At 44.5% G+C, this 22,930-nt stretch overlaps 4 protein-coding genes and 1 pseudogene across 14 annotated transcripts in view; 4 read left to right on the forward strand and 1 right to left on the reverse strand.

Moving 5' to 3' along the window:
- The window catches only part of sorcs2 (sortilin-related VPS10 domain containing receptor 2), a 48,177-nt gene extending 42,305 nt beyond the window's left edge, over positions 1-5,872 (forward strand). For 2 of the 11 annotated variants that reach the window (XM_077742158.1, XM_077742157.1), the window contains 14 exons: positions 444-564; positions 630-763; positions 828-947; positions 1,090-1,261; positions 1,365-1,551; positions 1,652-1,785; positions 1,854-1,977; positions 2,057-2,169; positions 2,235-2,357; positions 2,426-2,525; positions 2,603-2,650; positions 3,134-3,233; positions 3,813-4,097; positions 4,849-5,872. In XM_077742158.1, the coding sequence (XP_077598284.1) occupies positions 444-564; positions 630-763; positions 828-947; positions 1,090-1,261; positions 1,365-1,551; positions 1,652-1,785; positions 1,854-1,977; positions 2,057-2,169; positions 2,235-2,357; positions 2,426-2,525; positions 2,603-2,650; positions 3,134-3,233; positions 3,813-4,071 (1,735 nt within the window). In that variant the 3' untranslated portion in view covers positions 4,072-4,097; positions 4,849-5,872. The remainder of the gene's footprint in view (positions 1-443; positions 565-629; positions 764-827; positions 948-1,089; positions 1,262-1,364; positions 1,552-1,651; positions 1,786-1,853; positions 1,978-2,056; positions 2,170-2,234; positions 2,358-2,425; positions 2,526-2,602; positions 2,651-3,133; positions 3,234-3,812; positions 4,098-4,848) is intronic. The other 9 variants (XM_077742160.1, XM_077742162.1, XM_077742163.1 and 6 more) reach the window with 9 other exon arrangements.
- Positions 5,873-6,713: 841 nt separating this feature from the next.
- On the forward strand, positions 6,714-8,734 carry LOC144213794 (intraflagellar transport protein 57 homolog pseudogene; annotated as a pseudogene).
- A 151-nt stretch (positions 8,735-8,885) lies between these two features.
- LOC144213792 (equilibrative nucleoside transporter 2-like) lies at positions 8,886-13,536 on the forward strand. Its single transcript, XM_077742436.1, has 13 exons — positions 8,886-9,142; positions 9,499-9,566; positions 9,637-9,718; positions 9,976-10,118; positions 10,186-10,328; positions 10,594-10,728; positions 10,813-10,910; positions 10,996-11,065; positions 11,381-11,550; positions 11,622-11,745; positions 11,811-11,896; positions 12,301-12,500; positions 12,570-13,536. Exons 2-13 carry the CDS (start codon positions 9,535-9,537, stop codon positions 12,679-12,681), a joined length of 1,395 nt encoding a protein of 464 aa, XP_077598562.1. The 5' UTR covers positions 8,886-9,142; positions 9,499-9,534; the 3' UTR covers positions 12,682-13,536.
- Positions 13,537-13,745: 209 nt separating this feature from the next.
- LOC144213690 (serine/threonine-protein phosphatase PP1-beta catalytic subunit) lies at positions 13,746-18,260 on the reverse strand. Its single transcript, XM_077742263.1, has 8 exons — positions 17,901-18,260; positions 15,488-15,619; positions 15,173-15,403; positions 14,998-15,102; positions 14,867-14,938; positions 14,256-14,407; positions 14,054-14,188; positions 13,746-13,978 (listed from the first exon to the last, which is right to left on the reverse strand). The coding sequence occupies exons 1-8, from the start codon at positions 17,950-17,952 to the stop codon at positions 13,874-13,876; spliced, it is 984 nt and encodes a 327-aa protein (XP_077598389.1). The 5' UTR covers positions 17,953-18,260; the 3' UTR covers positions 13,746-13,873.
- Positions 18,261-19,610: 1,350 nt separating this feature from the next.
- rela (v-rel avian reticuloendotheliosis viral oncogene homolog A) lies at positions 19,611-22,915 on the forward strand. The gene is given in 12 exon segments (XM_077742114.1): positions 19,611-19,776; positions 20,256-20,291; positions 20,359-20,504; positions 20,577-20,722; positions 20,775-20,866; positions 20,935-21,069; positions 21,148-21,252; positions 21,317-21,532; positions 21,606-21,686; positions 21,765-21,851; positions 21,918-22,597; positions 22,599-22,915. Coding segments are annotated over 12 exon segments (1,785 nt in total). The 5' UTR covers positions 19,611-19,769; the 3' UTR covers positions 22,653-22,915.
- Positions 22,916-22,930: the final 15 nt, after the last annotated feature.

Genomic DNA, 22,930 nt, shown 5'->3' on the forward strand with positions numbered 1-22,930 from the left:
TGTGAAAGTATCGAGGTGATTGTCCCCTGCCCACTAGCTAATGAGGACAAGCCATATAGAAAAGGGACAGTCTAAAATCCATGCATAATGGATCATCCCTTCCAGACTGATAAGTCATTATAATCCACAGCGGAAAATCAGGTTTGACTCCTTTGCTTAAAACTCCAGATGATTGATTGTTTAAGGTTCTTGATTTCTCACTCGCATGGTTCAGAGTGACCAATCTCTCATCCTATTGAAGCTCCCTAGAGACCCAGCATCCAATTTCATGCTAGGGACCCCTTTGCCCTCTTGAAAGTCTCAAGGGTTCTTCACACTTGGTAGATAAATAAAATAACAGACCTGGTGGTTGAATCAGGTTTTTTTCATAGCACCAATCAGAGCAGAAAACACTCAGGCGACCACTCACAAAAACAGTTGTCTTGTCCTCGTTTTGTCTACAGTGTCTTCGGCCATATTAGCTACAGATCCGACTGGGAGTTAGTCAAAGTAGACTTCCGCCAGTCTTTCCCTCGCCAATGCGCCGAAGCCGACTACGAATCATGGCAGCTTACGGATTCCCAGGTACCCCCCCGCGTGCGCACATGTGCGATCCAGCATCCACTTAACTTGTCAATCAAACCCCTCAGGGTGAAAAATGCATCATGGGCCAGGAACGCCATTTCCGAAGGAGGAAAGACAGCGCCTTCTGTGTCAAAGGGAAGACATACACATGGGCCCTGGAGGCTAAAACTTGTCCCTGTGCTGAACAGGACTTCAACTGGTGAGCCTGACTTCATTTAAACCACAGAAGGCATCATTATCACCCGTATCCTTCATGTACACAGTGACTACGGGTTCGAACGATCCCTAGTGGAAAGCGAACGATGTTTTGCCGACTTTTGGCATCATCCCGACTCGCCACCGGACGACTGCCACCCGGGACAAACCTTTGAGTCCAGTACCGGGTCAGGACTTTTCATTTTTATCACATTCTTAAGCTAATCTTAGCTAACCTCCATGCACTATGCTAGCAAAACATCCAGTTAAGGCTGAAGACAAAACTGAAACCGAATACACAGAGTGATACGTGACCCTCCCTTTCCCCAGGTATCGTAAGGTGGTGTCTAATTTATGCGAGGGAGGTCTAAACAAGGAACAGAGCGCTAGACAAAGCAACTGCCCTCTGCTACCCCCTAGAGGGCTACGAGTAGGCATCAAAGGACAGATGCTAGCCGTGGCCCCTGGTGATGACATCACATTCATCGTGCATCAGGAGGAGGTTCCAATTTCTTTTTAAAACATCCATTCGTCAATTTGAGAATGCGTAGTAAAGCAATTCAAAACAAACTAAAGTTTTTAAGTTTCGCTTCGTCTTTACCCAGGGTGACACTAGTACTACCAAGTACCAGGTGGATCTGGGTGACGGATTCCGGGCTATTTATCGGAACCTGACGGTTACAGATGAACCTATCCAGCATCGTTATGAAAATGCGGGTGTATACAAAGTTTCTGTACAGGCGGAAAATACAGCAGGACACGACCAGGCCAGCATGTACATTCAAGTCACAGGTTAGAATATCTTAGTGTACTTTTATGGAAACAGGCTACTTTGGCGACCTCTATTGGCTCATACAAACAATAAATCTCCATTATTTTAATTTATGTACAGCACCTTTGCAAGAAGTACACTTGGAAGTCATCCCAATCGCCGGGAGAAACCACATGGTCAACTTGACGGCGGTTGTTCTTCCCGCTGACGCCAATCTGACTGTCTTCTACTGGTGGATCGGAGACAGCTTACAGGTAGAGTCAATTCTACTACAAAAAAAACATTCAGAACTTGAGTCTCTGAAGCTACAAATTCCACACAGCCCAAGTTAAGTCTACACAACAGTATGCTGACAAGTTTCCCAGACGCGGGTGAGATCTCTGTCAGTGTCCAAGTCTCCAATGGAAGGTCCATGGTGCAAGATACTAGAACAGTCCGCGTTTACGGTATCAGTTCAACTTGAACTTTGCCTACAGTCCAATAAATAGAGAGCTGAGGGTCCAAATATTTACTGTCACCCGGCAGAAAACTTCCAGGTCATCCCCTTAAGCTTCAGTGGACACCTAGACCGCCTCAACCCCAACATTCCCGAGTGGCGGGAGGACGTGGGACAGGTCGTCACTAAGATACTCGCCAAGGTACACTACCCTTCCTCCTAGTCCTCCTGTGAAATCCAAGTCTGCCCATTTCTACCCCTATTCAGGTCACAGGAGTACCCCAGGAGTCCCTGGTTACCGTGGTAAAGGCTGGCCTACCTACCCTCGCCGACCTATACATCCTACCAGTAGAGAGTACGCCAACAAAGAGAAGCCTATTTCAAAATAAGGTATGCAAAAGTACTATTCAGTTGTATTTAACTATGAAGTTGATCCTATTCCTGTTTCTGGTCTACAGCACATTTCTACCATCACACAAGCTTTCAAAGACAACAACGTCAGTTTCACCGTACGAGGAGGTCTCCGGGTTCTTGTGGTACTCGCAGACCCAAATTCAGGTACCGGGATTTCAACCTCCGACCTTTATTGTGAACTAAAGTTGTTTTGATGGCAAATAATTGGTTTATTTCCAAAGAAATAGGTGTAAATTCCATCGACTCTACAGCCAAAGCCACAGAGATTGGTGCGTTTGTCAGTTTAGCCTTTCCGCTTACCTACTACAGAATTTCAAATTTCACCTTGACTCCTCCTGGTTTCCTATCAAGTCCTCCGATGACTCACTTTGTGAATGCTGAGAGACGCTACATTTACAATGTTTAATACAAACAGTCAGAAATCACAATAGAGCGGATCTTGCTGTTTCCTAGATACAACATTGTCTTTATACACATATAACAGTGTGTATAGTCCACATTTTTCAACCCTACTCCCAAATGAACCATCAAATTAAACGGAAAAACAAAGACTAGCCTCAAGGCAAGGGTCCCACAGCACCAACAGCCAGCAGGGGGCCATATTTACAGTGTCTACATAACCTCTCTAAGCATTCACTAGCACTTTCTCAAATATTCCCTTGGATTTTTACCTTCAAGTTCTCCCCGTACTCGTCTAAAAATGTACGGCACCCCCGGTTTCATCCTTATCTAATATCTTGTCATCATGACAGGTCACGGAACTCCCGGTGGTCCCGGCATTTGGGCCGTGGCTGTCATTTTTTTCATCAGCGTGGCAGCGGCGGCGTCTCTTATTATCTACAAGTTCAAGAGGTAACCCGTTTTTCACAGTTAGTGCCATATTTAATATAATTGGACATAGGTTTTGGTAGTGGTTCTCCATAAGGTGCGTTTTCGGGGCAAAAAAACCCAAATAATGGATTATTTCGGACTTGTACTTTGGCATTCTGCCGTTATAGCTACGTCACCCCCGACTGGATCACTTTCTGTCTTTCACTTACCTTCAGTCAGCCAGTAGGAGGCAGAACACCCCCCAATATCTCTTCATATTACCTCACCCTCAAGTTATTACACAGAAGGGACCATATGTCGTGCTACCGAAAGTTTAGAGTCCTGATAAATGTAGGAAAAACCTATTTTTTAAGCCTATTTGTCCATATATAATCCAAAAATGAAGAAAAAAATCAATTTCTAATAGAAATCCAATCCTGGCAGCACCTAACGAATAAATAAAAGGTTAAAATCCTAAACCAGCTCATATTTACAACCTATTTTTAGACTTTCTATCACTTCTAAGCTGACACCAAAGTCACTTGAATGAAAGCAATACAGAAAAAAAAAACCCACAAAGTATAGCACCCTCTTATAAACTTCCCTCAAAAATTCCTGCAGTCCTCGGCTCAGGACTGAGGAGGTCTATCCCCCTCTGTTTTTCAGGAAGTTGCCAGGCAACCGTAGTGTCTACGCCCAGATGCACAACGAGAAGGAACAGGAGATGACCAGTCCCGTCAATCATAGCGAGGATACACAACACATCATTCAGGGTGAGGAGTTCATCGACGACGACATGGACTCGCAGACGCTAGGTAATGCGGGAGGTAGCCCCGCCTTCCGATCCCTTATACGGACCACCGCTAACCGCTGCTACTAAAACACCGCACAAAAACACAGGCCAAGGTACTTTTTCTATCCCACCTACATCCTCATATTTAGTTGATTTTTATTAATATCACGTTAGCATTTCAAATTGGGAAAATACTATAAAGTACTACCACCTTTGTTGACCAGTTTTTTTTTATTGAAAAACATCAGAAAACAACAAGTTTAGATCTGATTCCCCAAATATGACAAGCAATAACTTGCTTCTACATTTTAACAAAACAAAGTATTGGTCAAAGTAGTATTTTGATCATTTTATTGTGTAAAAACTATGTTGAAGTGAGTTTCTTCCTACCAACTAGTAGTAAAAGTGCTTATTCCCCCAAAAACACTTAAAAACACAAACAAAATTAACTTGCTTCTACATTTTAACAAAACAAAGTATTGGTCAAAGTAGTATTTTGATCATTTTAATGTGTAAAAACTATGTTGAAGTGAGTTTCTTTCTACCAACCAGTAGTAAAAGTACTTATTCCCCCAAAAACGCTTAAAAACACGACCAAAAGTAACTTGCTTTTACATTTTAACAAAACAAGTGTTGGTCAAAGTAGTAATTTGATCATTTTAATGTGTAAAAACTATGTTTAAGTGAGTTTCTCCTACCAACCACTACTAAGTTTTATTTCACCCAAAACTATTGCTTTTACATCATGTAACATTCATTAAGGACCATAAAAACATTCATTTTACATTTTAACAAAAAATGTTTATATCCCTACATTTATTTTCCCATGCTCTCAAATTAATCCCCCATCACTCTTGTTGCTAGGCAACCATTCAGGTGTAGTCCTGAGCGTCAACTCCAGAGAACTCCGCGGGTACCTGAGCAGTTGATTGCTACCATGGCGACAACTATCGCCAACACAGGATGTCCCTAACAACCTCCAAAGATGGACACCCGGGTTCCGCCCCCTTTTCACCATGGCAACAGCCCACCCTTGCCCCTCCCCCTTACCCGATTATTTACACAGGTCAAAATGAAATTGCGATAAAAGTCGGAATCATGGTGAGAAGGTACTATTTCCTTTTTTTAGCCTATATTAGGCTTAAAGTACATTGAAAAAAAAGGTTTAATGTAACATATAAATCTGAATGTCCACTTTGTTTCACATATGTACTTTTCACAGCAACTATTTGTTTTGTTGTTGGTGTGTTGTTGTTTTTTTTAACTCTTACAGTGGCTAAATTAGTCAAAAGATATGTATAATTCGACATGTACTTAAAAAATATTATGGGGTTGCCACTACCTCTCAAAGTGGACAAAGCACTTCCTTTTTCTTGTATTTTATTCTCCACTAATTCCTGTTTTTTATCTGGGAGAAACTGGAAACAAAATTTTGATACAACTGTAGTAAAAAAATGATGAATATGGCTATTTTTTTAAGCACCATTGTAGTATATCTCCGTCAACACTTTTTGGGGGAAAGTCCACTATGTGTGGCTGCACTAATGTCAAATGTATTGGGACACTTTTCAAAGTGGAAAACGAAGGATGCCGATTGGTTGTCGTTGCCACTTTTGAAAGCAAAATCCCTTTTTATGTTTTTCTACATACTTTTCAGCTCACAATTTTTTGTTTATTGGTCCCGTACAACCTTGGGAACATGGGAATAATGGACTTCTAGGAAGGATACCCCCCCGCCATGCCATGGCGCCGCAAGCACAGATTTTTGCTGTTTTTCTCATGATTTGTACGGACCAATTCTTCCTATTTGCTATTTTAAATGACCCAAAATGTTGGCATGGGGAAGCACAGAGCCTCCTTTCTGGAATAAATCACTCCCAATAATGTTTGTTGGTTTATCCTTTCCTGTGGTTAAGAGCCTTGAGTATGCAGGATTTTGATTGGATTGGATAACTTTATTTATCCCGTATTTGGGAAATTTTGTTGTCATAGTAGCAAGAGGGTGAGAATACAGACACAGTAAAAGACATTTTAGACATAAATAGATAGGTAATAAGTAAGTTAGTACATAAATACATGAGTAAATGTATAAATAATGAACTGTGTTGCTTAAATATATACACATACATATATAAGTACATATATACATACATAGATCAGGGGTCGGGAACCTTTTTGACCAATAGAGCCATAAACAGTTCATATTTTCAAACATTAATCCTTGAGAGCCATAATCCATATTTAAAAGTAAAAATACATGAAAATGTGAGCATTTTTTACTCAATTCACCACTTTGAAAGTCTGAATTCTTTTGAGAACATTATTTCACTGTTGCTAATCAATGAGAGAATGCATGTAGAAGAGCCTAATGAAGATTTAAAAAGGCGGAGAGCCATATACACCCATCGAAAGAGCCACATATGGCTCCTGAGGCATAGGTTCCCTACCCCTGACATAGATGTACATGCCTGCATATGATAAATGTTAATATTTTAATTTGAATGGAGTTCCCATTCAGGTTCCTAGCATAAGTTCCAGATCCCAAAGGTTAGCAGCATAGAAATTGAAGAAACACTCTAAAATAATGGCTAACCGATGTCTACCAGGTCTACAGCGCTAACCCCCAAGCACCCAGGCACTGTGACATCACAAACGGTATCCCGCACGTCACTCCTAAACAGAGACGACAAGCACTTTGATGACATCACGGCGGCATGGCGGCACGTCCTTCCACAGAGGCGACAAGCCCTCTGTAAACATCACAACAAGGCGCCGACGTCTGGCTTGTCGACAGAGATGACAGGCCTTTTCTCTTCTCTCCGAGCGAGTGAGCGAATCGGCTGTGCGCCGTGTGCACACATGGCCCACCACCGGCGTGGTGACGAGGACGAGCGCGGACCCGGGGCAGCTTACCAGGCCTTCGTGGCTATGGAGCGCCTGCTTGACAAGTTACACATTTTAAACTACCAAGACGAAGTCCTGGCCAAGCATAACATGCGGAACTTGTCCAGGCATTACTTTGTCTCCAGTCCTTACTTGGAGTCCAATCCCGGAGAGCAGTTTTACATGTTCACCATCATCGCCGGGTGGTTAATCAACGTAGCCGGGCGTCCTTTCGATGAACGGGTGGAGGACGGCGAACCTAGCGCCACCATGTCGGACATCCTAGCCGAGTTACGGGCCTTCGACGTCCGGGTTGACTTCCCGCCTTCTAAGCTACTATCCGGCTCGGGCGAGTACGTCTGCTTCGTGTTGGACAGGCTAGCCGAGGAAGCCCTCAAGAAGAAGGGCTTCTCCTTCGGGAGTCCACGGTACCCTAGTGAGGACTCGGAGGAGCACTACGTGGTAAGGGAGGACCCGGAACCCCATGTGGAGGAGGAAGCCATCGAGGAACCCGATGATGACGAGGAGCACGCCCTGGATCTGGAAGCCCTGAAGCTACGAAGCGCCCGTGCCGACTCCAAGACCTCCTGTGTCAACACGGAGATCCTACAGTCCATGGTGGACGCCGCCGAGTGGTACCTAGAGGTAGAGCGAGTGCTACCCTATCTCAAGGTTACAGTTAAGAATGACAACAAGGACTGGAGGATCCACTTGGAACAGATGCACCGGCACCGGGATGGGATTTCGTCCTCCTTCAAGGAGGCCCGGGGATACCTGGAGAAGGTACAGGAGGACATCGGGAAGACCTTGGAGAAGGTGCGAAGCCGGGAGAAGTACATCAATAACCAGCTGGAGAATTTGATACAGGAGTATCGAGGCGCCCAGGCTCAATTAGGCCAGGTGAAGGAGCAGTACCGGAGGGGAAGTGAGGGCTTGACGGAGAAGGCTCGGGTTCTGGCCGACATGGACGACGAGCTGAAACGGGTCAAGCGGGAAACGGAGGAGAGGAGCAGTAGTATGTCCGACGAGGCGCCGTTGCGGAACATCAAGCGATGCATGGCCAATCAGAAGCAGGAGATTGTTCAGCTGGATATGATGATCGCCAGCCAACGCTTGCAGATGAAAAAATCCATGGCGGTACAAAACTCTCACAGCGCCGCCGCCGTCTCGCCGGAGGAGACGTACTTTTCACAATCGTCACATACGTGGACTTGGGATTCTTGAAGTTGGATCCGAACCCTTATACAATGGTCTGTTTTTATTCAGGAGATGGATCATCATCATCATTATCGACGTGGTCAACTGGCTGACTCGTTCGGTTTATGGAAGACTTCATTTTATTTTTGGAAAAACTGGCCGCGCTACATTACGTTAATGTATATCAATCAATGTGCAATGAGGGAAATAATGTGGAAAGGGAATAAATGGCAACTGCTTACAGGCATTGCAAGTGCATGTAATGGGTATTAATGATGTCATGATGTAGATAGTACATGCAAAACTACAAAAATGTCTGCCCCCATATTGGGCGGTCATTGCCTGGAAATACTGACTTTTATTTACATTATTCTCTGCAACTATATGTCAGAAAATAAATTGTGTTGGTTTTGCACATGTTAATCGAATTGAAAGCAATTTAAAGACTGATAAAGGGTTAGGCTTAGGGTTAGGGTTAGGGTTAGGGTTAAGTCAGGTGCTATTTTAAAAAGAAAGACATGTTTGTCTATAAGCCATGGTTTCTCTATTGTTTAAACAGCAGTAATAGTAGTAATTTACTTGATAATTGATTGTAAAAAATATTTATGTAGTATTGTCAAATGTTTTCAAAAAGTGACACGTGTCAGGTTTAAATGTGGGTTGTATAGAAACGTTTTTCCGTGTATATTTAAATATATTTTAAAAATGTGGGTCAAATATAAGATGCTTTCACTTGCAATATTTACATGACAACAGTAACTAGCGCGCGCCGTGATGACGTCTCACGTCAAGGCGGCTGAATGTGGCGTCACACCGGAAGTCCTCGTGCGGGAAAGTGCGCTTGTGCTGCCTTCATCGTTACGGGTAATCGATAATGAGCCTTTTGTATATCTGGATCTATACGCCTGTGTCCGTCGAAAAACACCCAAAACAGCGACAGCAGCCTTCCGTGACACCCACAATCAAGGAGTCTCCAGGAAAAAGCATTTTAATTGGATCTGATCGCTTCTGAATCTCCATTTTTTTGGGACACGCGTACGTTTTAGAGGACCGTGAAGTGGCACACACCCGCGTCCAAGTAAGCGCTCCTTTCATTCTTAACCCATATAATATTAATAAATGTTCCTGTATTTGTTAACTTCTCTCAACAAAAGAGGTCATGATCTACAACCTATTGGAAGATCCACACATGTTCGACATTTATACATGTTTTTTTTATTGTATATACATGTTTTTATTGTATAATTCCTGAAAACATCTTTAAGTAAATCCCCCTAACTGCTGTGTTGGGCAGGTAAGCTCATATATTTCCATTTTGCTGCACATTTAATTATGTTCTAATTTTTTTTTCATTTAAACTGAAATATGTGATGATCTTTGATAACCTCTGTTAACATCAAAGATAAATAATTTCCTTTGTTATTTGCCATCTAGTTTTCTTCCCATCTTTTACTCTGAAGCCTGTCAAGAATGAAGGAACGGAAAGATGCACCTTCAGACTGGTGAGAATTTCACATTTATGGCAGAAACTGGCTTCAATATGCTTTTTTAACATCCCATCATGTCTTCCAGGGGTTGCTTGGCGGGAATATGTTTCTTCATTCTGGGTCTGGGAACACTTCTACCATGGAACTTCTTCATGACCGCCTCATTGGTGAACAAAAATCTAATTTTCATTTAAAGTACCAGATTTTTTTTAACATCCCAGTGTGTTAAAGGTCTGAAAACGCTAATTTACAGACATCAAGTGAACATATCACATGATGGTCTTAATCTTATGGTATTAATCCCCTCACACAACCTTTGAGGCTTTATCATATGACACTATTTTTTAGTTCACCATTTATTTTTAGAGTCTGTTCCTCTTTTTGGAAGTTTCGCTTAAACAGCTGTTTTTGTTTTGCATGTCAGTATTTCCAAGACCGACTGAACACCAACGTCACCAACGGCAGCGATGTTAGCAACAACAGCAAATACTTCAACAGCTGCATGACGCTCCTATCCCAACTACCTCTACTACTCTTCACCCTTCTCAACTCCATCCTCTACCAAAGGTCAGCCATTTTCTCTCATCCTATTTGGCTAGAACATCCATAAAGACGCCATTTTTTTCCTTTTCAGGATATCGGAAATAGTCCGCATCGCCGGTAGTTTGGTCTTTATCCTCTTGCTCTTTGTCTTCACCGCCGTGCTGGTCAAAGTACCCATGGAGGATACAGATCGCTTCTTTGGCATCACCATGGCAACTATTTGGTTCATCAACTGTAAGCCATTTTGTGTTGATTTCAAATGTTATTCATTGAGAGCCATACTCACAATTTAAAGTCAAAATACACGAAAATGTGCACATTTTTGGGGCATTTTTCCCACTTTTTAAGGACAAAAAGTCCATTCAGGACTCGGCTTCCTCACCATATTTTACCTCAGAGCCATATGCGCCCATCCAAAGAACCACATGTAGCTCCTGAGCCATAGGTTCCCTACCCCTGCTGTACACAAACTAACCCGAACTCAACGTCGCCCCCTCAGCATTCGGCGCCGTCCTGCAGGGAAGTCTCTTCGGCCTGGTGGGCATGCTACCCCAACAGTACAGCGCCATTTTCATGAGCGGCCAAGGACTTGCCGGAACATTTGCCGCCATGGCTATGCTTTTAGCCACCGCTAGTAAGCGAAAAGGAATCTCACCTGGGTTGGGCTCATGAATTCCATTCCCCTATACCGCTTTAAATATTTTCTTTTGTATCTAAGGTGACGCAGATGGCGAATCGGCAGCATTGGGCTACTTCATCACGCCATGCGTGGGAACGATGCTAACCCTTTTCTGCTACTTTCTACTGCACCGGCTGGTTAGTTGTCGGGGGAAAACGTTAGCGCTCTGTTTTGTGTTTCCAAAAAAATGTCAAGAGAAACCATTCATGTGCTCCCATGCAGGCATTTGCTCGCTATTACCTCCACGAAAGCGCCAAATACGAGGCTGGTACAACGGATGAGCTGCTAACAGGTTAGTATGGGTCCTGGAAGCAGGGTGGTATGGGTCCCTGATGATGTTCCCATAGTTTAAGTAGGACTTGACCCAAAACAAACATCCCAATGTGGAGTTCTGACCTTGAAAGGCCCACTAAAGTTTGTCCTATGTCCACTCTTGTTGCCTTTTCCACTTTAGTCAATGATCGGTCCCAAGCCTAGCGTGAAATTCAATCAATTTGCCAGCCATTATCTCATTAGCCCGCCACTCATCCGTGGCAGAAGCCGCCGCACAAAGGCGGCCATTGTGTGCCACGATTTTGACGCGCGTGTCTGTATCCCACGTGTCTAGCGGAGAGTAGCGCGGTGGATGGAGGGAAGCTCAACGGCCATGTTGGCGGGGCAGAGAAGGGCGCCGTGGTGGAGGAGGAGGTGGAGTCGAGGGGGAAGGAGGCTTTTACGTCTTTGGAGCAGGTGGAGAAGAAGCGAGAAAAAGCTTCGGTCTTTGAGGTCTTCAAGAAGGTCAGAAAATGATACCGGACCCATTCTGTTAAAAATAAAAATAGTAATGACTTTGTTTTCTTTGTTTGTAGATTTGGGTGATGGCGTTCTGCGTGACCTTCGTGTTCACCGTCACGCTGGCGGTCTTCCCCGCCATCACCGTCGACGTCAGGACCTCGTCCCCTGATTTCAGGCCCGCCCTGCCAGGAAGTTGGGGTCGGTAATATGTATACCAGAGTATAAATGTAATAGCAGAGTTGACCATTGTTTTGTTTCCACAGAACGTTATTTCATCAACGTCTGCTGCTTCCTGACGTTCAACATTAACGACTTTCTCGGAAGAACCGTCACCACCTTCGTACGTTGGGTGAGTTTAAAAAAAAAATACTCTTCAAAAACGTATTTACAAAGGCCCCAAATGCGCAAAAAGCCAAAACCAGCAATCCTAATATTTGTTTTCAAGCCACTTCAACCCTCAAGTCCACTAAACCTAACCCTAACCCTCCATAACCCTAACCTTAACCCTAACTCTATCCATAACCCTAACCTAACCCTATTTTTAACCCTAACCATAACCCTTAAGTCCACTAACCCTAACCTTAACCCTAACCCTATCTATAACCATAACCCTTAAGTCCACTAACCTTAACCGTACCCCTATCCATAACCCTAACCTAACCCCTAAGTCCACTAACCTTAACCCTTATGTCCCCTAACCTTAACCCTAACCCTAACTCTTCCAAGTAAAGACATTTTTCCCCCCAAATTCAGCCTCGCAAGGAGTCACGCATCTTCCCCCTGCTGGTGGTCTCCCGCGTGGTCTTCGTCCCTCTTCTGATGCTCTGCAACGTCCAGGATCGCTCCTACCTACCCGTCTACTTCCCCTCCGACGTCGTCTTCACCGTCATCATGTCCCTCTTCTCCCTCACCAGTGGATACTTTGTCTGTCTGTCCATGTCCTACGCACCACAGTGAGTAACCCCCCCAAAAAAACCCCAAAAATATAGCAGTTTTTGGCTAACATGGTCTTTTTTTTCCAGGTTGGTGGACGCCAAAGACGCAGAGACGGCCGGATCCCTCATGACATTTTTCTTAGCTCTGGGTTTGTCCATCGGTGCCGCATTGTCCTTTCCTCTCCGAAAGATAGTGTAGTCCTCCCCAAAAACAAAAAAAATACAAAAACAAGGCCAAGTAAGCACATCTAATTATCGAAATGTGCATAATAACCAGAATCGTGTCCCTAATAACTCGTATTTTTAAATTAGGAGCATTTTTTAAAGCACTTAGAGCTCTTTAGTCAATTAATTCCTTTTTTTAAAAGTTCACTGCTCCTAACAACAATAAGGTTTAATTCCAGTATCTAAGTATATAAAATAAGCACTTTTTAAAAAAATTGGGACATAAAATTAAGGTCAATTGAGTTGCAAACTCGGAACAAATGAAGCTAATATGCATCTTTTTTTAGCAAATATTTATTGAACCGCTGTTTATACGGAAAATGTCCGTTAAGAAGGGAATTTCCTTTCTCTGTTTACTTTTGGAATGTATTAACAATAAGCTGGACTACTTGCAAGACATTCAAATGGACTCCTGCAGTCTAGGCACAATACTGCCCTCCGGTGGATGTAATGTGTTATGCACCTATTGCCATTTCATGGAATAATAGCATTTAACCTTACAGGTTTAGGCAAAAAGAGGATTTAGACAGTATATAAACTTCAAATATTGTCTGAGCAGATACTAATGGCGGCTGATATGTATTTTTATTCATTTTTTGTGCTTTTTATTCAACGCGTGCCTCAGTAGTTTGTTCGGTGACGAACTTGTAGCTTTGCTTTTTTGGGTTTTTTTATGTAGAAGCAAACAAACGGGTTAATTTGACTATTTTTTACGAGTACATATGAAGTTATTTTGAAGTTTTTCTTTCCATTATGTATTTACAAGCTCAATTTTGCATCTGTTGCTTTTTTTGGTGCATTTTGGTTGTAAATAAAGGACTAGAAGTGGTTTTGAGGCCTTTTGTCATCTCATTGGACGACAATTGTAGGCGTGGCCACAAGTTTGAGTTTAGGAGAAAAAAGTAGGATTTTTTTGGGAGTTTTTTAACCCATTTTAGTACACTTTTTGTTATCAGGTCACTTTATCATTACTTTTTTTATTGATTGTTCTTTTTCCAGTTTTTTAATGCTAAAAATGTACAAAAAAAGTCATGCCAGTTTAGTTTTTAGTCACATTTTTAATGTTTGAAGGTTACATTGGGATGGACAAGAGGCAGTTTGGTGGGATTTAAACAAAGTTTTTAGTTTTTTTTCCTTTTTTTTTGCATTTCATTTCAGCTTCCCCTTCACCGCTTTTTTGGGGGTTGAGCCGTACGGGGTGGAGTAACGGGCCGGCCGTTGTTCATGCCACCGTATTGGTACTTGGCTTTCTTCTCAGAGGGCTTCAAGATCTGAAAAAAATGGACATTGAAATTAACGGTTATAACTACATTTTTTTGCCCTCATTATAGTTCTTGAGAAAGTACCTGGAAGGAGCACATGAGGGTTTCATCCACACTCATCATCCCGCCGGCGTTGTCGAATTCGCCGCAATAATTGGGCGCCGAGAAGAGGGTGACCAGCTGTCTCTTGGCGAAAAACTCGTAACCGTCTTCCACCACCTGGGGGCGACATCGTCACCGGTGAGTACGTCGTTTTGAGATGCAGGACTATTTTTTTCTTCCATACCTGATGGGCTCTACAGATGAGATCCAGATCGTGTCGGTTGAGGAACTTGCTGACCACATCTGCGCCGAACGTGAAAGAGACGCCGCGGTCGTTTTCGCCCCAGCCCTGCACGTCCTTGTCCGGATCTGACCACAGGAGGTCGCAGAGCAGCCCTGGAGGAAGGCGGCGGTATTGCATGTTCATTTCCAGGTAAGAAGGCTAAATTTTCTGTCTTTTGGTCGCCGGTCAAACTGTACTGTTTAATATCCAAGTACTGTTTAATATGCAAGTGCTGTTTAATATCCAAGTGCTGCTTAATATGCAAGTACTGTTTAATATGCAAGTACTGTTTAATATGCAAGTGCTGCTTAATATCCAAGTGCTGCTTAATATCCAAGTGCTGCTTAATATCCAAGTAGTGTTTAATATCCAAGTAGTGTTTAATATCCAAGTAGTGTTTAATGTCCAAGTAGTGTTTGATATCCGAGTAGTGTTTAATATCCAAGTGCTGCTTAATATCCAAGTGCTGCTTAATATCCAAGTAGTTTATTATTTAAGTACAGTTTAATGTCTAAGTACATTTGACTGGCGACCAAGCGTCCGGTTACGCTTGTTTTGGGACCTTCACCCACCTGTATCCGGCACATCCGTCGGTCTCATGATACGTCGTATCTGCTCCATGGACTGCAAGTCCGGCGACAGGCCTGAGGGGGCGCCAGAGTTAGACACCAGCCGGGGAGAGCGGTATCCCATTTGAGCGTACCTCCATGGCAGCAAAAGATCTTCTCGTCCACAATGGCGGCGATGGGAAGGCAGTTGAAGCAGTCGGTGAAGGTCTTCCACAACTTGATGTTAAAGCGCCTCTTACCTGAAGGAAAAATAACTGGGTATCAAAACGCCATCGGGGGGCGCCCTCGGCCACGTCAAGGCTTACTTACACTCGTCATAGAAACCGTAGATGCGGTTAATGGAGGCGCACTCGTGGTTTCCCCGCAGGAGGAAGAAGTTCTCAGGGTATTTAATCTTGTAGGCCAAGAGCAAGCATATGGTCTCTAAAGACTGCTTCCCCCTGTCCACATAGTCCCCCAGGAACAGGTAGTTGGCCTCCGGAGGGAAGCCCCCATACTCAAAGAGTCTCAGGAGGTCTGTGTACTGCCCGTGGATGTCCCCTAGAAGAAGAACGCGGACGGGGGGTGCTTGACTTTAGGCCAAAGGAGCCCATTGGAGAAACCGAAACCGGGAAAGTTGCTCACCGCAGATTTTCAGTGGAGCCTCCAGCTCCAAAAGGATGGGTTGACTAAGGAAGATCTCCCTGGACTTGATGCAGAGACCCCTGACCTCGGCTTCCGTCATCTGGACAATCTTCCCTGGACGACATCCTCGCACTAAGGAGACCCACAACATGTCATCGCTAGCTAGCTAACAAGCTATCCCTTACCTATCAACACAATGCTAGCCTAGACTAAACATCTACAGCTTATTCAGGCTATTTTTAGCCCTCATATTCTCTTAATTGTACTTTACAAGCTAGTTCCGCCATCTTCCAAACAAGTAGAAGAAGCAGAATCCCCCCTTAATAGGAGCCCCATTCCCAAGCGTCAACTTTTCTCCACTCGGCTCTTCCAAACAGGTCATGCAGGCCAACTATTTTTCCACTGTTTTCCCGAGGAGCCAGCCGGGCCTTATATGGCCGCCATCAGGGGACAAGGAGTCCATCCAGCATAGCTCCAGGACCCCCCCCCCCCTCCACTTCTCCCCACTGATGGAATGAGATTTGAAAGAAACCTAGCTAGCAAAGGAAGCTTAGCAACCCAAAAAAAGTACAAATACTCTATTACTAAAGCTCAATACCTCACTTTCAATGCAAAAGGAGTTTTTAGGAACATCCAATTAACACGCAGATCAAGTTTAGCCAACTCAAGAGCGCCCCCACGGCTGCCAATCTAAGTTAGACGATCCAAGTGAGTGGCGGGTTGACATTTAAAGTAGAATAGACGTCTTTGTGAGCCTGAAGAAAAGACGGGAGCTGAGTCTTCTTCACCCTCGACGTGCCAGGGGGCAAACGCTCCTCCACGCACAGCTCCGCCATTGTTTCCACAACACGGCGATACAAAATGTACGCACGGCATTAACTTTGCGCAGCTATCCAAGTCACCCAGAAGTCATTTACCATTACATTACAGTGTGCTATGCATTTTAACACACATATACACATAATATACACTAATCCACGTCATTCCGATGATTTCAACAGCGCCCACTAGTGGCCAAGATAAGCCAAGTGCGACTACGCTTACAGAAAAGTGGCACTAATGGTTTTTTTCATCTTTAGATGGACTTGATGATCATTTTATTTGACAAATATGCTTCGTAATTACGCATTGCGGACGGACAGTGCTGGAAAATGTTCTCGGCCAATCAGCATCACCGCTCGCTTAATTCGTATGAGGACAGCTGGGTGTGCTGACATTAATAAGACAACTATGCGTCTATGTGGACGTCCGCCATCACTGAAACTGAACACCCCCAAGTGTATTTTGGTCCGCGGGGGTGCAAAGTGGGGAAGCTAAACTATACTACACTACATGCACCCCATGTAGTCTTTGCATTTTTGCACTGGGAACCAAATTGGCACGCCATTTTGTGTCTACTAGCAAGATGGTGAACATTATTGCTTATTGTAAAAGTGGAAAAAGTAAACTACTATTTTTATTTTGTTTACTACAGAAGCCACGCCCACCAACAATCAACCAATTACATCTGAGGTTCCTGTTTACATCCAGTAAAAGTATAAGTACTTCCATTTTACTGCACTGTGAGTACTTGTACTACTAGATATTGTACTTGCATATGATTTCCATCTATTGATAGTAACATTGTTGGTTGTTTTTGTGAATTACAATGTTTAAAGTGAACCACTTCATTATGTAACAGGTCTAATCAATCGCTTTTGTGTTCCAATTGTTGCTATTCTGTGCAAACTGTTCAATATCTGTTCATTAGTTTGAGATTGGAAAACATGCACGGGGGACTATTCTTCAAAATAGTGGAGGTTTCTTGCCTTTTTTCTTGTTTTTTTTCCCTTTAAAGGGAAGTGAAGGTCAGTTTGTTCTTTTCAGTGATGCGTTCAAGTGTCTCGGAAACTTGTCCCAATATTCGCATGTCAACACAACATTTATAGACTGTTTTCTTTCTGTCTCTCCTCAGCTGATCTCATCTGACTTTCTTGCCATTGGGGACCAACTTGCACTGTTTTATTTCTTTATTTTCAGAAGGGATCGCTTTTGGAACCTGACGTTGTATTAGAAAATACTAAAAACACAGCTTAACAACACACTCCACGTCAGAAAGATGTCAACCTTAACGATGCTGTAATAAGATGGTAATACTCCCATCTAGTATCGGGGTACAAAGAGTCAATGGCCCCCCAAAATGACAACTTTTTTACGCATTTAAATTGAGATTAAAAGAGTCAATAAATGCATTGAGAATGTGGGAATTGGGCTGAGAGGCGCGGCTGTGATTTCTCCTTTCAGACGTGTTTTTTCCTCTTTCCTTCTTCCCAGTGCAGTTATCGAGTGAAGCCCAAATTTCCGCCGGCGGAGCGTCGGTGCAAAACAAGGCGACGCCGTGGCGAATAATCGCGTCAGATCGGCGATGACTCACCCTCAAGAAGCCTAGAAATCAGCGAGTCCACGTCCAACTCCCCCTCCGCCATTTCTGTTCCGAAGAGCTCGCTTGCGCAGCAGAGTGAAGGAAGGAGGCTCCGTCCAAAAGGTACCGCCTCACTGGCCTCAAACGCACCACGGAGCTTCAAGCTCCGAACTCCCAGCTCCACTCGTTGACTCTTTTATGACATGTCCCGCATTGCCTTTAAAGTCCCTCACGTGCGTAAACGCGCTCAGACGACGAGAAGGGTGGCTCAATCGATCGAGAGTGATCCAAAGTGATTAGTTTGGATAGGACGTATTTATTACATGTATACGTAATTATTACAAGAAATTGGCGTATGTCCTACGATTGAGAGGAGCCATTGAAGGCATCTTTTGAGCCTTCGAAACCATAGACTTCAATACATCTCGCCTTTTGTCTCGACGCGTCAGATACGTAAACGCGTTTGCCATATTGGATGTGTCAAGGGCAGCTCCTCTCTGACGTTTTGAACTCATCTTTGGAACAATATCACTATAATTACTGACTAAGCGGGCATAAATATGCTCTAGCTGGACTCTCTTTGGTTCCATTAGTTCAAGGGACATTATAAAATTCGATTTAATATCTAGTAATTTAATAACAATGGAAAATAGACCAAGGAATAATTCCTAATTAGAAAACAATTAACAGGACTTTATAAGTTTAGATTGTCCCATAGTTACACTCTCATTATATAACAATTTCCCAAATTGAAGGAAAAACAGGCTTTATTTGTAATAGAGGAGTAGTAATTTATATATTCTGCAAATTAAAGTGTATCGGACTACGTTTCCTCGACTACGTTTCCCTCTAGCGGACACAATGTGTAGGTGTTGTTTTCCTTGCCCCTTCTATTTAACGCTGCCATTCTCGTCTAGTATTTGAACAAGGTAGAATGATCACTTGTAGTTCTGCCAGCGAAAATAGATTGGCTGTCAATGTCTTTCAAGATTCCTCCACTTTGGTTTTCTGTGTTATCAAAACAAACGTTTCCCAGACGATGACTAAACACGATCGGGAGTTGTTGTAAAAAGCCTCTCCCACGCTCACTCACAAACCTTTTTTCAGATCCTCAAGTGCGTCATCTGGGTATTTCCGCACAAAGGTGGGTGGTGGCAAGTCATGCCTTTTTTTAATTGCATCAAGTTCGACAAAAGAGACACAAAGAATGACAAATAGGTCTTGAGCTTCGAAAAATAAAAGCCCTAACTTCCATCTTAAGACATTTAAATGGATGCAAACTATTGACAAATATAAGTAAACATAAATAAATGCTCGAGTTCAAGGTTACCATAATCTTAGCAGTTATGTAACTTTTTAAAGAGGGAAAAAATAACTTTTTGACTAGTTTTGACTTGAGTAGATTTGACATGCAGTGCATATTTTCTCCGCTAGAGGGCACTTTTGCTACCTGTCAAAAGTTCTCATAGGAATTCAATTATTTTATAGTCTTATAATACGTGATAATACCGTATAATGATACATTATGTTATAGATAGATACCTAATATTTTTTTAAGTATAGCTACTCTGGGGGCGTGGCTTAAATATTGCAAAAGAAAATCAATAGTAAAGCATCACTTTGTTCAATTACTTTACCGGAAAATGCGCGTTGCTGTCAAATTTGGCTTGACAAAATGTCCTAGGCGAGCAAGAGGTGGGTGGAGAGAAAGCGAGATAGAGATAGAGAGAGAGAGAGGGAGAGAGAGAGAGATAGAGAGAGAGGGAGGGGGAGGCGGTGCGGGTAACACCAGCGACTCGAGAAGAAGACTCCCGCACGGTTTGGGTTTTGCAACGTTGTTCAAAAACAACCAGGGGCCCCTCCAAAGTTCTTTTGTCAGCCATGGCCGGTAAGCGAGACTCATTTCAACCTATTTTGAGGACAGTTTGGATCACTTTAAGCGCTCGAGGAATGGGGATGGGGGGTGGGTGGGGAGGGGGGGGGGCTCTGAAAGTTGGACTGGGTGTTGTTCTTTGCCCAGGGGAATCCCCGCAACCAATGGCATGTCAACGTTCGCGAGTAAGACACTCCAAATTGTTGTTTCAATGTCCGAGATTACTTCTTGTTTGTAGGCCTCTTGAAATGTTTAGGCTTCCTGGTTGCTTTGCGCATTTCCTATTACGTATCAAGGCCTAGATTGACACCATTTTTAGCATCGGGATTGACGGTTGTGGACGTCTAAAAGGCGGAAAAGTACAAATAACAAACCGAAAAGCAGGAAAAATATACTAATAAAGTTTTGGAGACGATTCAAAAGGACTTGATTCAACTTTATTAGTCTAAGTTGCATTTTATATCTTAATAAAAAGCCATTCTTGTCCATTCCAGGTGTGTACGGATGGACGGCCCACTCACTCAATCCAGGTAAGTCCAACCCTGAGCCTTCTCGGGCCTTCTTCACCATTTTACGGACTGTGATTTCCCCCTCAAGTCCGGACGACCAATCCCTTCGTGGAAATCATCGAACAACCCAAACAACGCGGGATGCGCTTTCGCTACAAGTGCGAAGGACGTTCTGCGGGTAGTATCCCCGGAGAGAAAAGCAACGAGACCACCAAAACCCACCCGGCTATCAAGGTAAAACGGGTAACCTCGAAACTGTCCAACCGGAGGGGCGCCATACCACCTGACACGGCGACCCATCCTCAGGTGCACAACTACAGCGGTCCATTACGCGTTCGTATTTCCCTGGTGACCAAGAACACACCGTATAAGCCCCACCCCCACGAGTTAGTTGGAAAAGACTGCAAGCATGGTTTCTACGAGGCTGACCTACAGGAGAGGCGGATCCACAGGTACGCCATTAGCAACAACCGCGTAGGTGGATCATTAATGGCGTCTGTTTAGTTTTCAGAACTTGGGAATTCAATGCGTTAAGAAGAAGGACGTAATCGAGGCCATTACATGCCGACTGCAGACTAACAACAACCCTTTTAACAGTAAGCGGGTCAAAAACATGACATTTTTTACCGAGGGTGCCGTAGCTCAGCCTCTTTTTTGCCTACAGTTCCCGAGGCCAAGGTGTGGGAGGAGGAATTCGACCTCAACTCAGTGCGGCTCTGCTTCCAGGCCTCCATCAAGCTCCCTACGGGGGAACTCTTCCCCCTGGAGCCTACCGTTTCACAACCTATCTTTGACAATAGTGAGCTTTACCACCGCCAGGGTATACATACCACCAGAACCCTCTCTAATCCTCGGGGTTTCCTTTCCCTCCCGGCAGGGGCTCCGAACACGGCCGAGCTAAAGATCTGCAGAGTCAACCGCAACTCGGGTAGCTGCAAAGGTGGCGATGAAATCTTCCTGCTGTGCGACAAAGTACAAAAAGGTACGGCGTGCGCCCGTCGCAGAGTGAGCCAACTGGAGTTCTCACCCTCTGGCTCCGCCCACAGAGGACATAGAGGTGCGCTTCTTCCACGACAACTGGGAAGGCAAAGGGACCTTCTCTCAGGCGGACGTCCACAGACAGGTCGCCATCGTCTTCCACACGCCTCCTTACCGCGACCCCGACCTTAGCGAGCCGGTCCGCGTCAAAGTACAACTTCGCCGGCCCTCGGACCGCGAAGTCAGCGAACCTATGGACTTTCAGTACCTTCCCGCCGAGCGAGGTATAAATCCCCGTCCGTCCCACGTCCCGACCACTGTCTTACCCGTCCTTCCTTGTCTCCCAACCTTCTCTAGACGAATACCGCCTATGCGAGAAGCGGAAACGCACCGGCGCCATGTTCCAGAGTCTCAAGCTAGGCTCCGTGCTGAACACAGGTACAAATGGTGACTATGTCTTACCTGGTCACAGCCAATGAAATTTATCCATCCTCTAACGACTAGTGAATGTCTCAGCCTCGTTACCGGCGGTAACGGATCGAAGACACATCAGCCATGCTCGGCGGACAGTCCCAACCAAGCCTCCCTTGATGGCCCCTACTTGTGAGTATCAATAACCCTAACCCATTAACCAAAACTGGTCTAATTAACACCGATTCGTACCCACAGTCGCCCCCAACGCCGCTACCGGAGCCAAAGCGCAACCCAACTTCGCCTACGTACAACCCAGCCAGATGTTCCCGCCCCAGAGCAAACCCGAGGCCTCCCCGTCCTCCAGCCAATCCTGGAAGATCTTGGAAAGCTTGAACTTGGGGCCCTCACCCAAAGGCATTCAACAGGTTTCCATTTTGGAAGCCAACCAGCCGCCAATCCCCAACCAGGACTACTCCACCGTCAACCTATCGGACCTCCAGGAGTTCTTCCCCAGCATGGCGGCGGAGGCTACAACGGCCTCGGCGAGTTCTTCGCAATGCGGCTTCTTCCCCCTACTAAGCTCTCACTTCCCAGTGGGCGGAGCTCCGGTGGAGGATGACATCCCACAGTTCCCTAGTTTCTCAGAAGCCCAAACCCAGGGGACCCTGGATAGTCTCAACATGGACGACTTCGAGGAGCTCCTGAACCCGCCGGACGGGCAACGGGCTTCGGCGGCGTCTCAGAACTCTTCGGAAGCGGCCGGGGTCCCGGTTAGCCCCTGGATGAATTACCCCAACAGCATCGTCAACTTGCTGAAGAACGAAAGCATGATGGACGCCTTGAGCAGCAACAACAACAACACCAGCAACCAACAGCGGCCGGCCGCACTGGACGACTTTGACGATTTTGATGACGATCGTCTGTTTTCCTTCTTAAACAGCGGAAGCCAAGCTGGGTTTGTTTCAGGACACCCGACTTAAACCCCATTGAGACCCCTGTTCATTTTTTTTTTAAACTAACCTTTTTTGAAAGCCTTAAAAACATCATCCCAGGCTCGGAACCCCTCCCCCGTACCCCCCAAAAAGGCAATTTGTAAATAAAACATTTATATGCTTGTACAGCAATGGACTATTGAAAGTTTTCATGCTTTGGTTCTTGTCATTTATTGCAGGGTTTCCCAATTTTTAAAGCCAAAACACACAACAACAACAACAAAAAAGACTTCTCTATAATAAAAAGATGCTTTTACTGTCTGTGAGTGTCTTTTT

The sequence above is a fragment of the Stigmatopora nigra genome, chromosome 20 (genome assembly GCF_051989575.1).
Source record: "Stigmatopora nigra isolate UIUO_SnigA chromosome 20, RoL_Snig_1.1, whole genome shotgun sequence".
NCBI classification, from domain to species: domain Eukaryota; kingdom Metazoa; phylum Chordata; class Actinopteri; order Syngnathiformes; family Syngnathidae; genus Stigmatopora; species Stigmatopora nigra.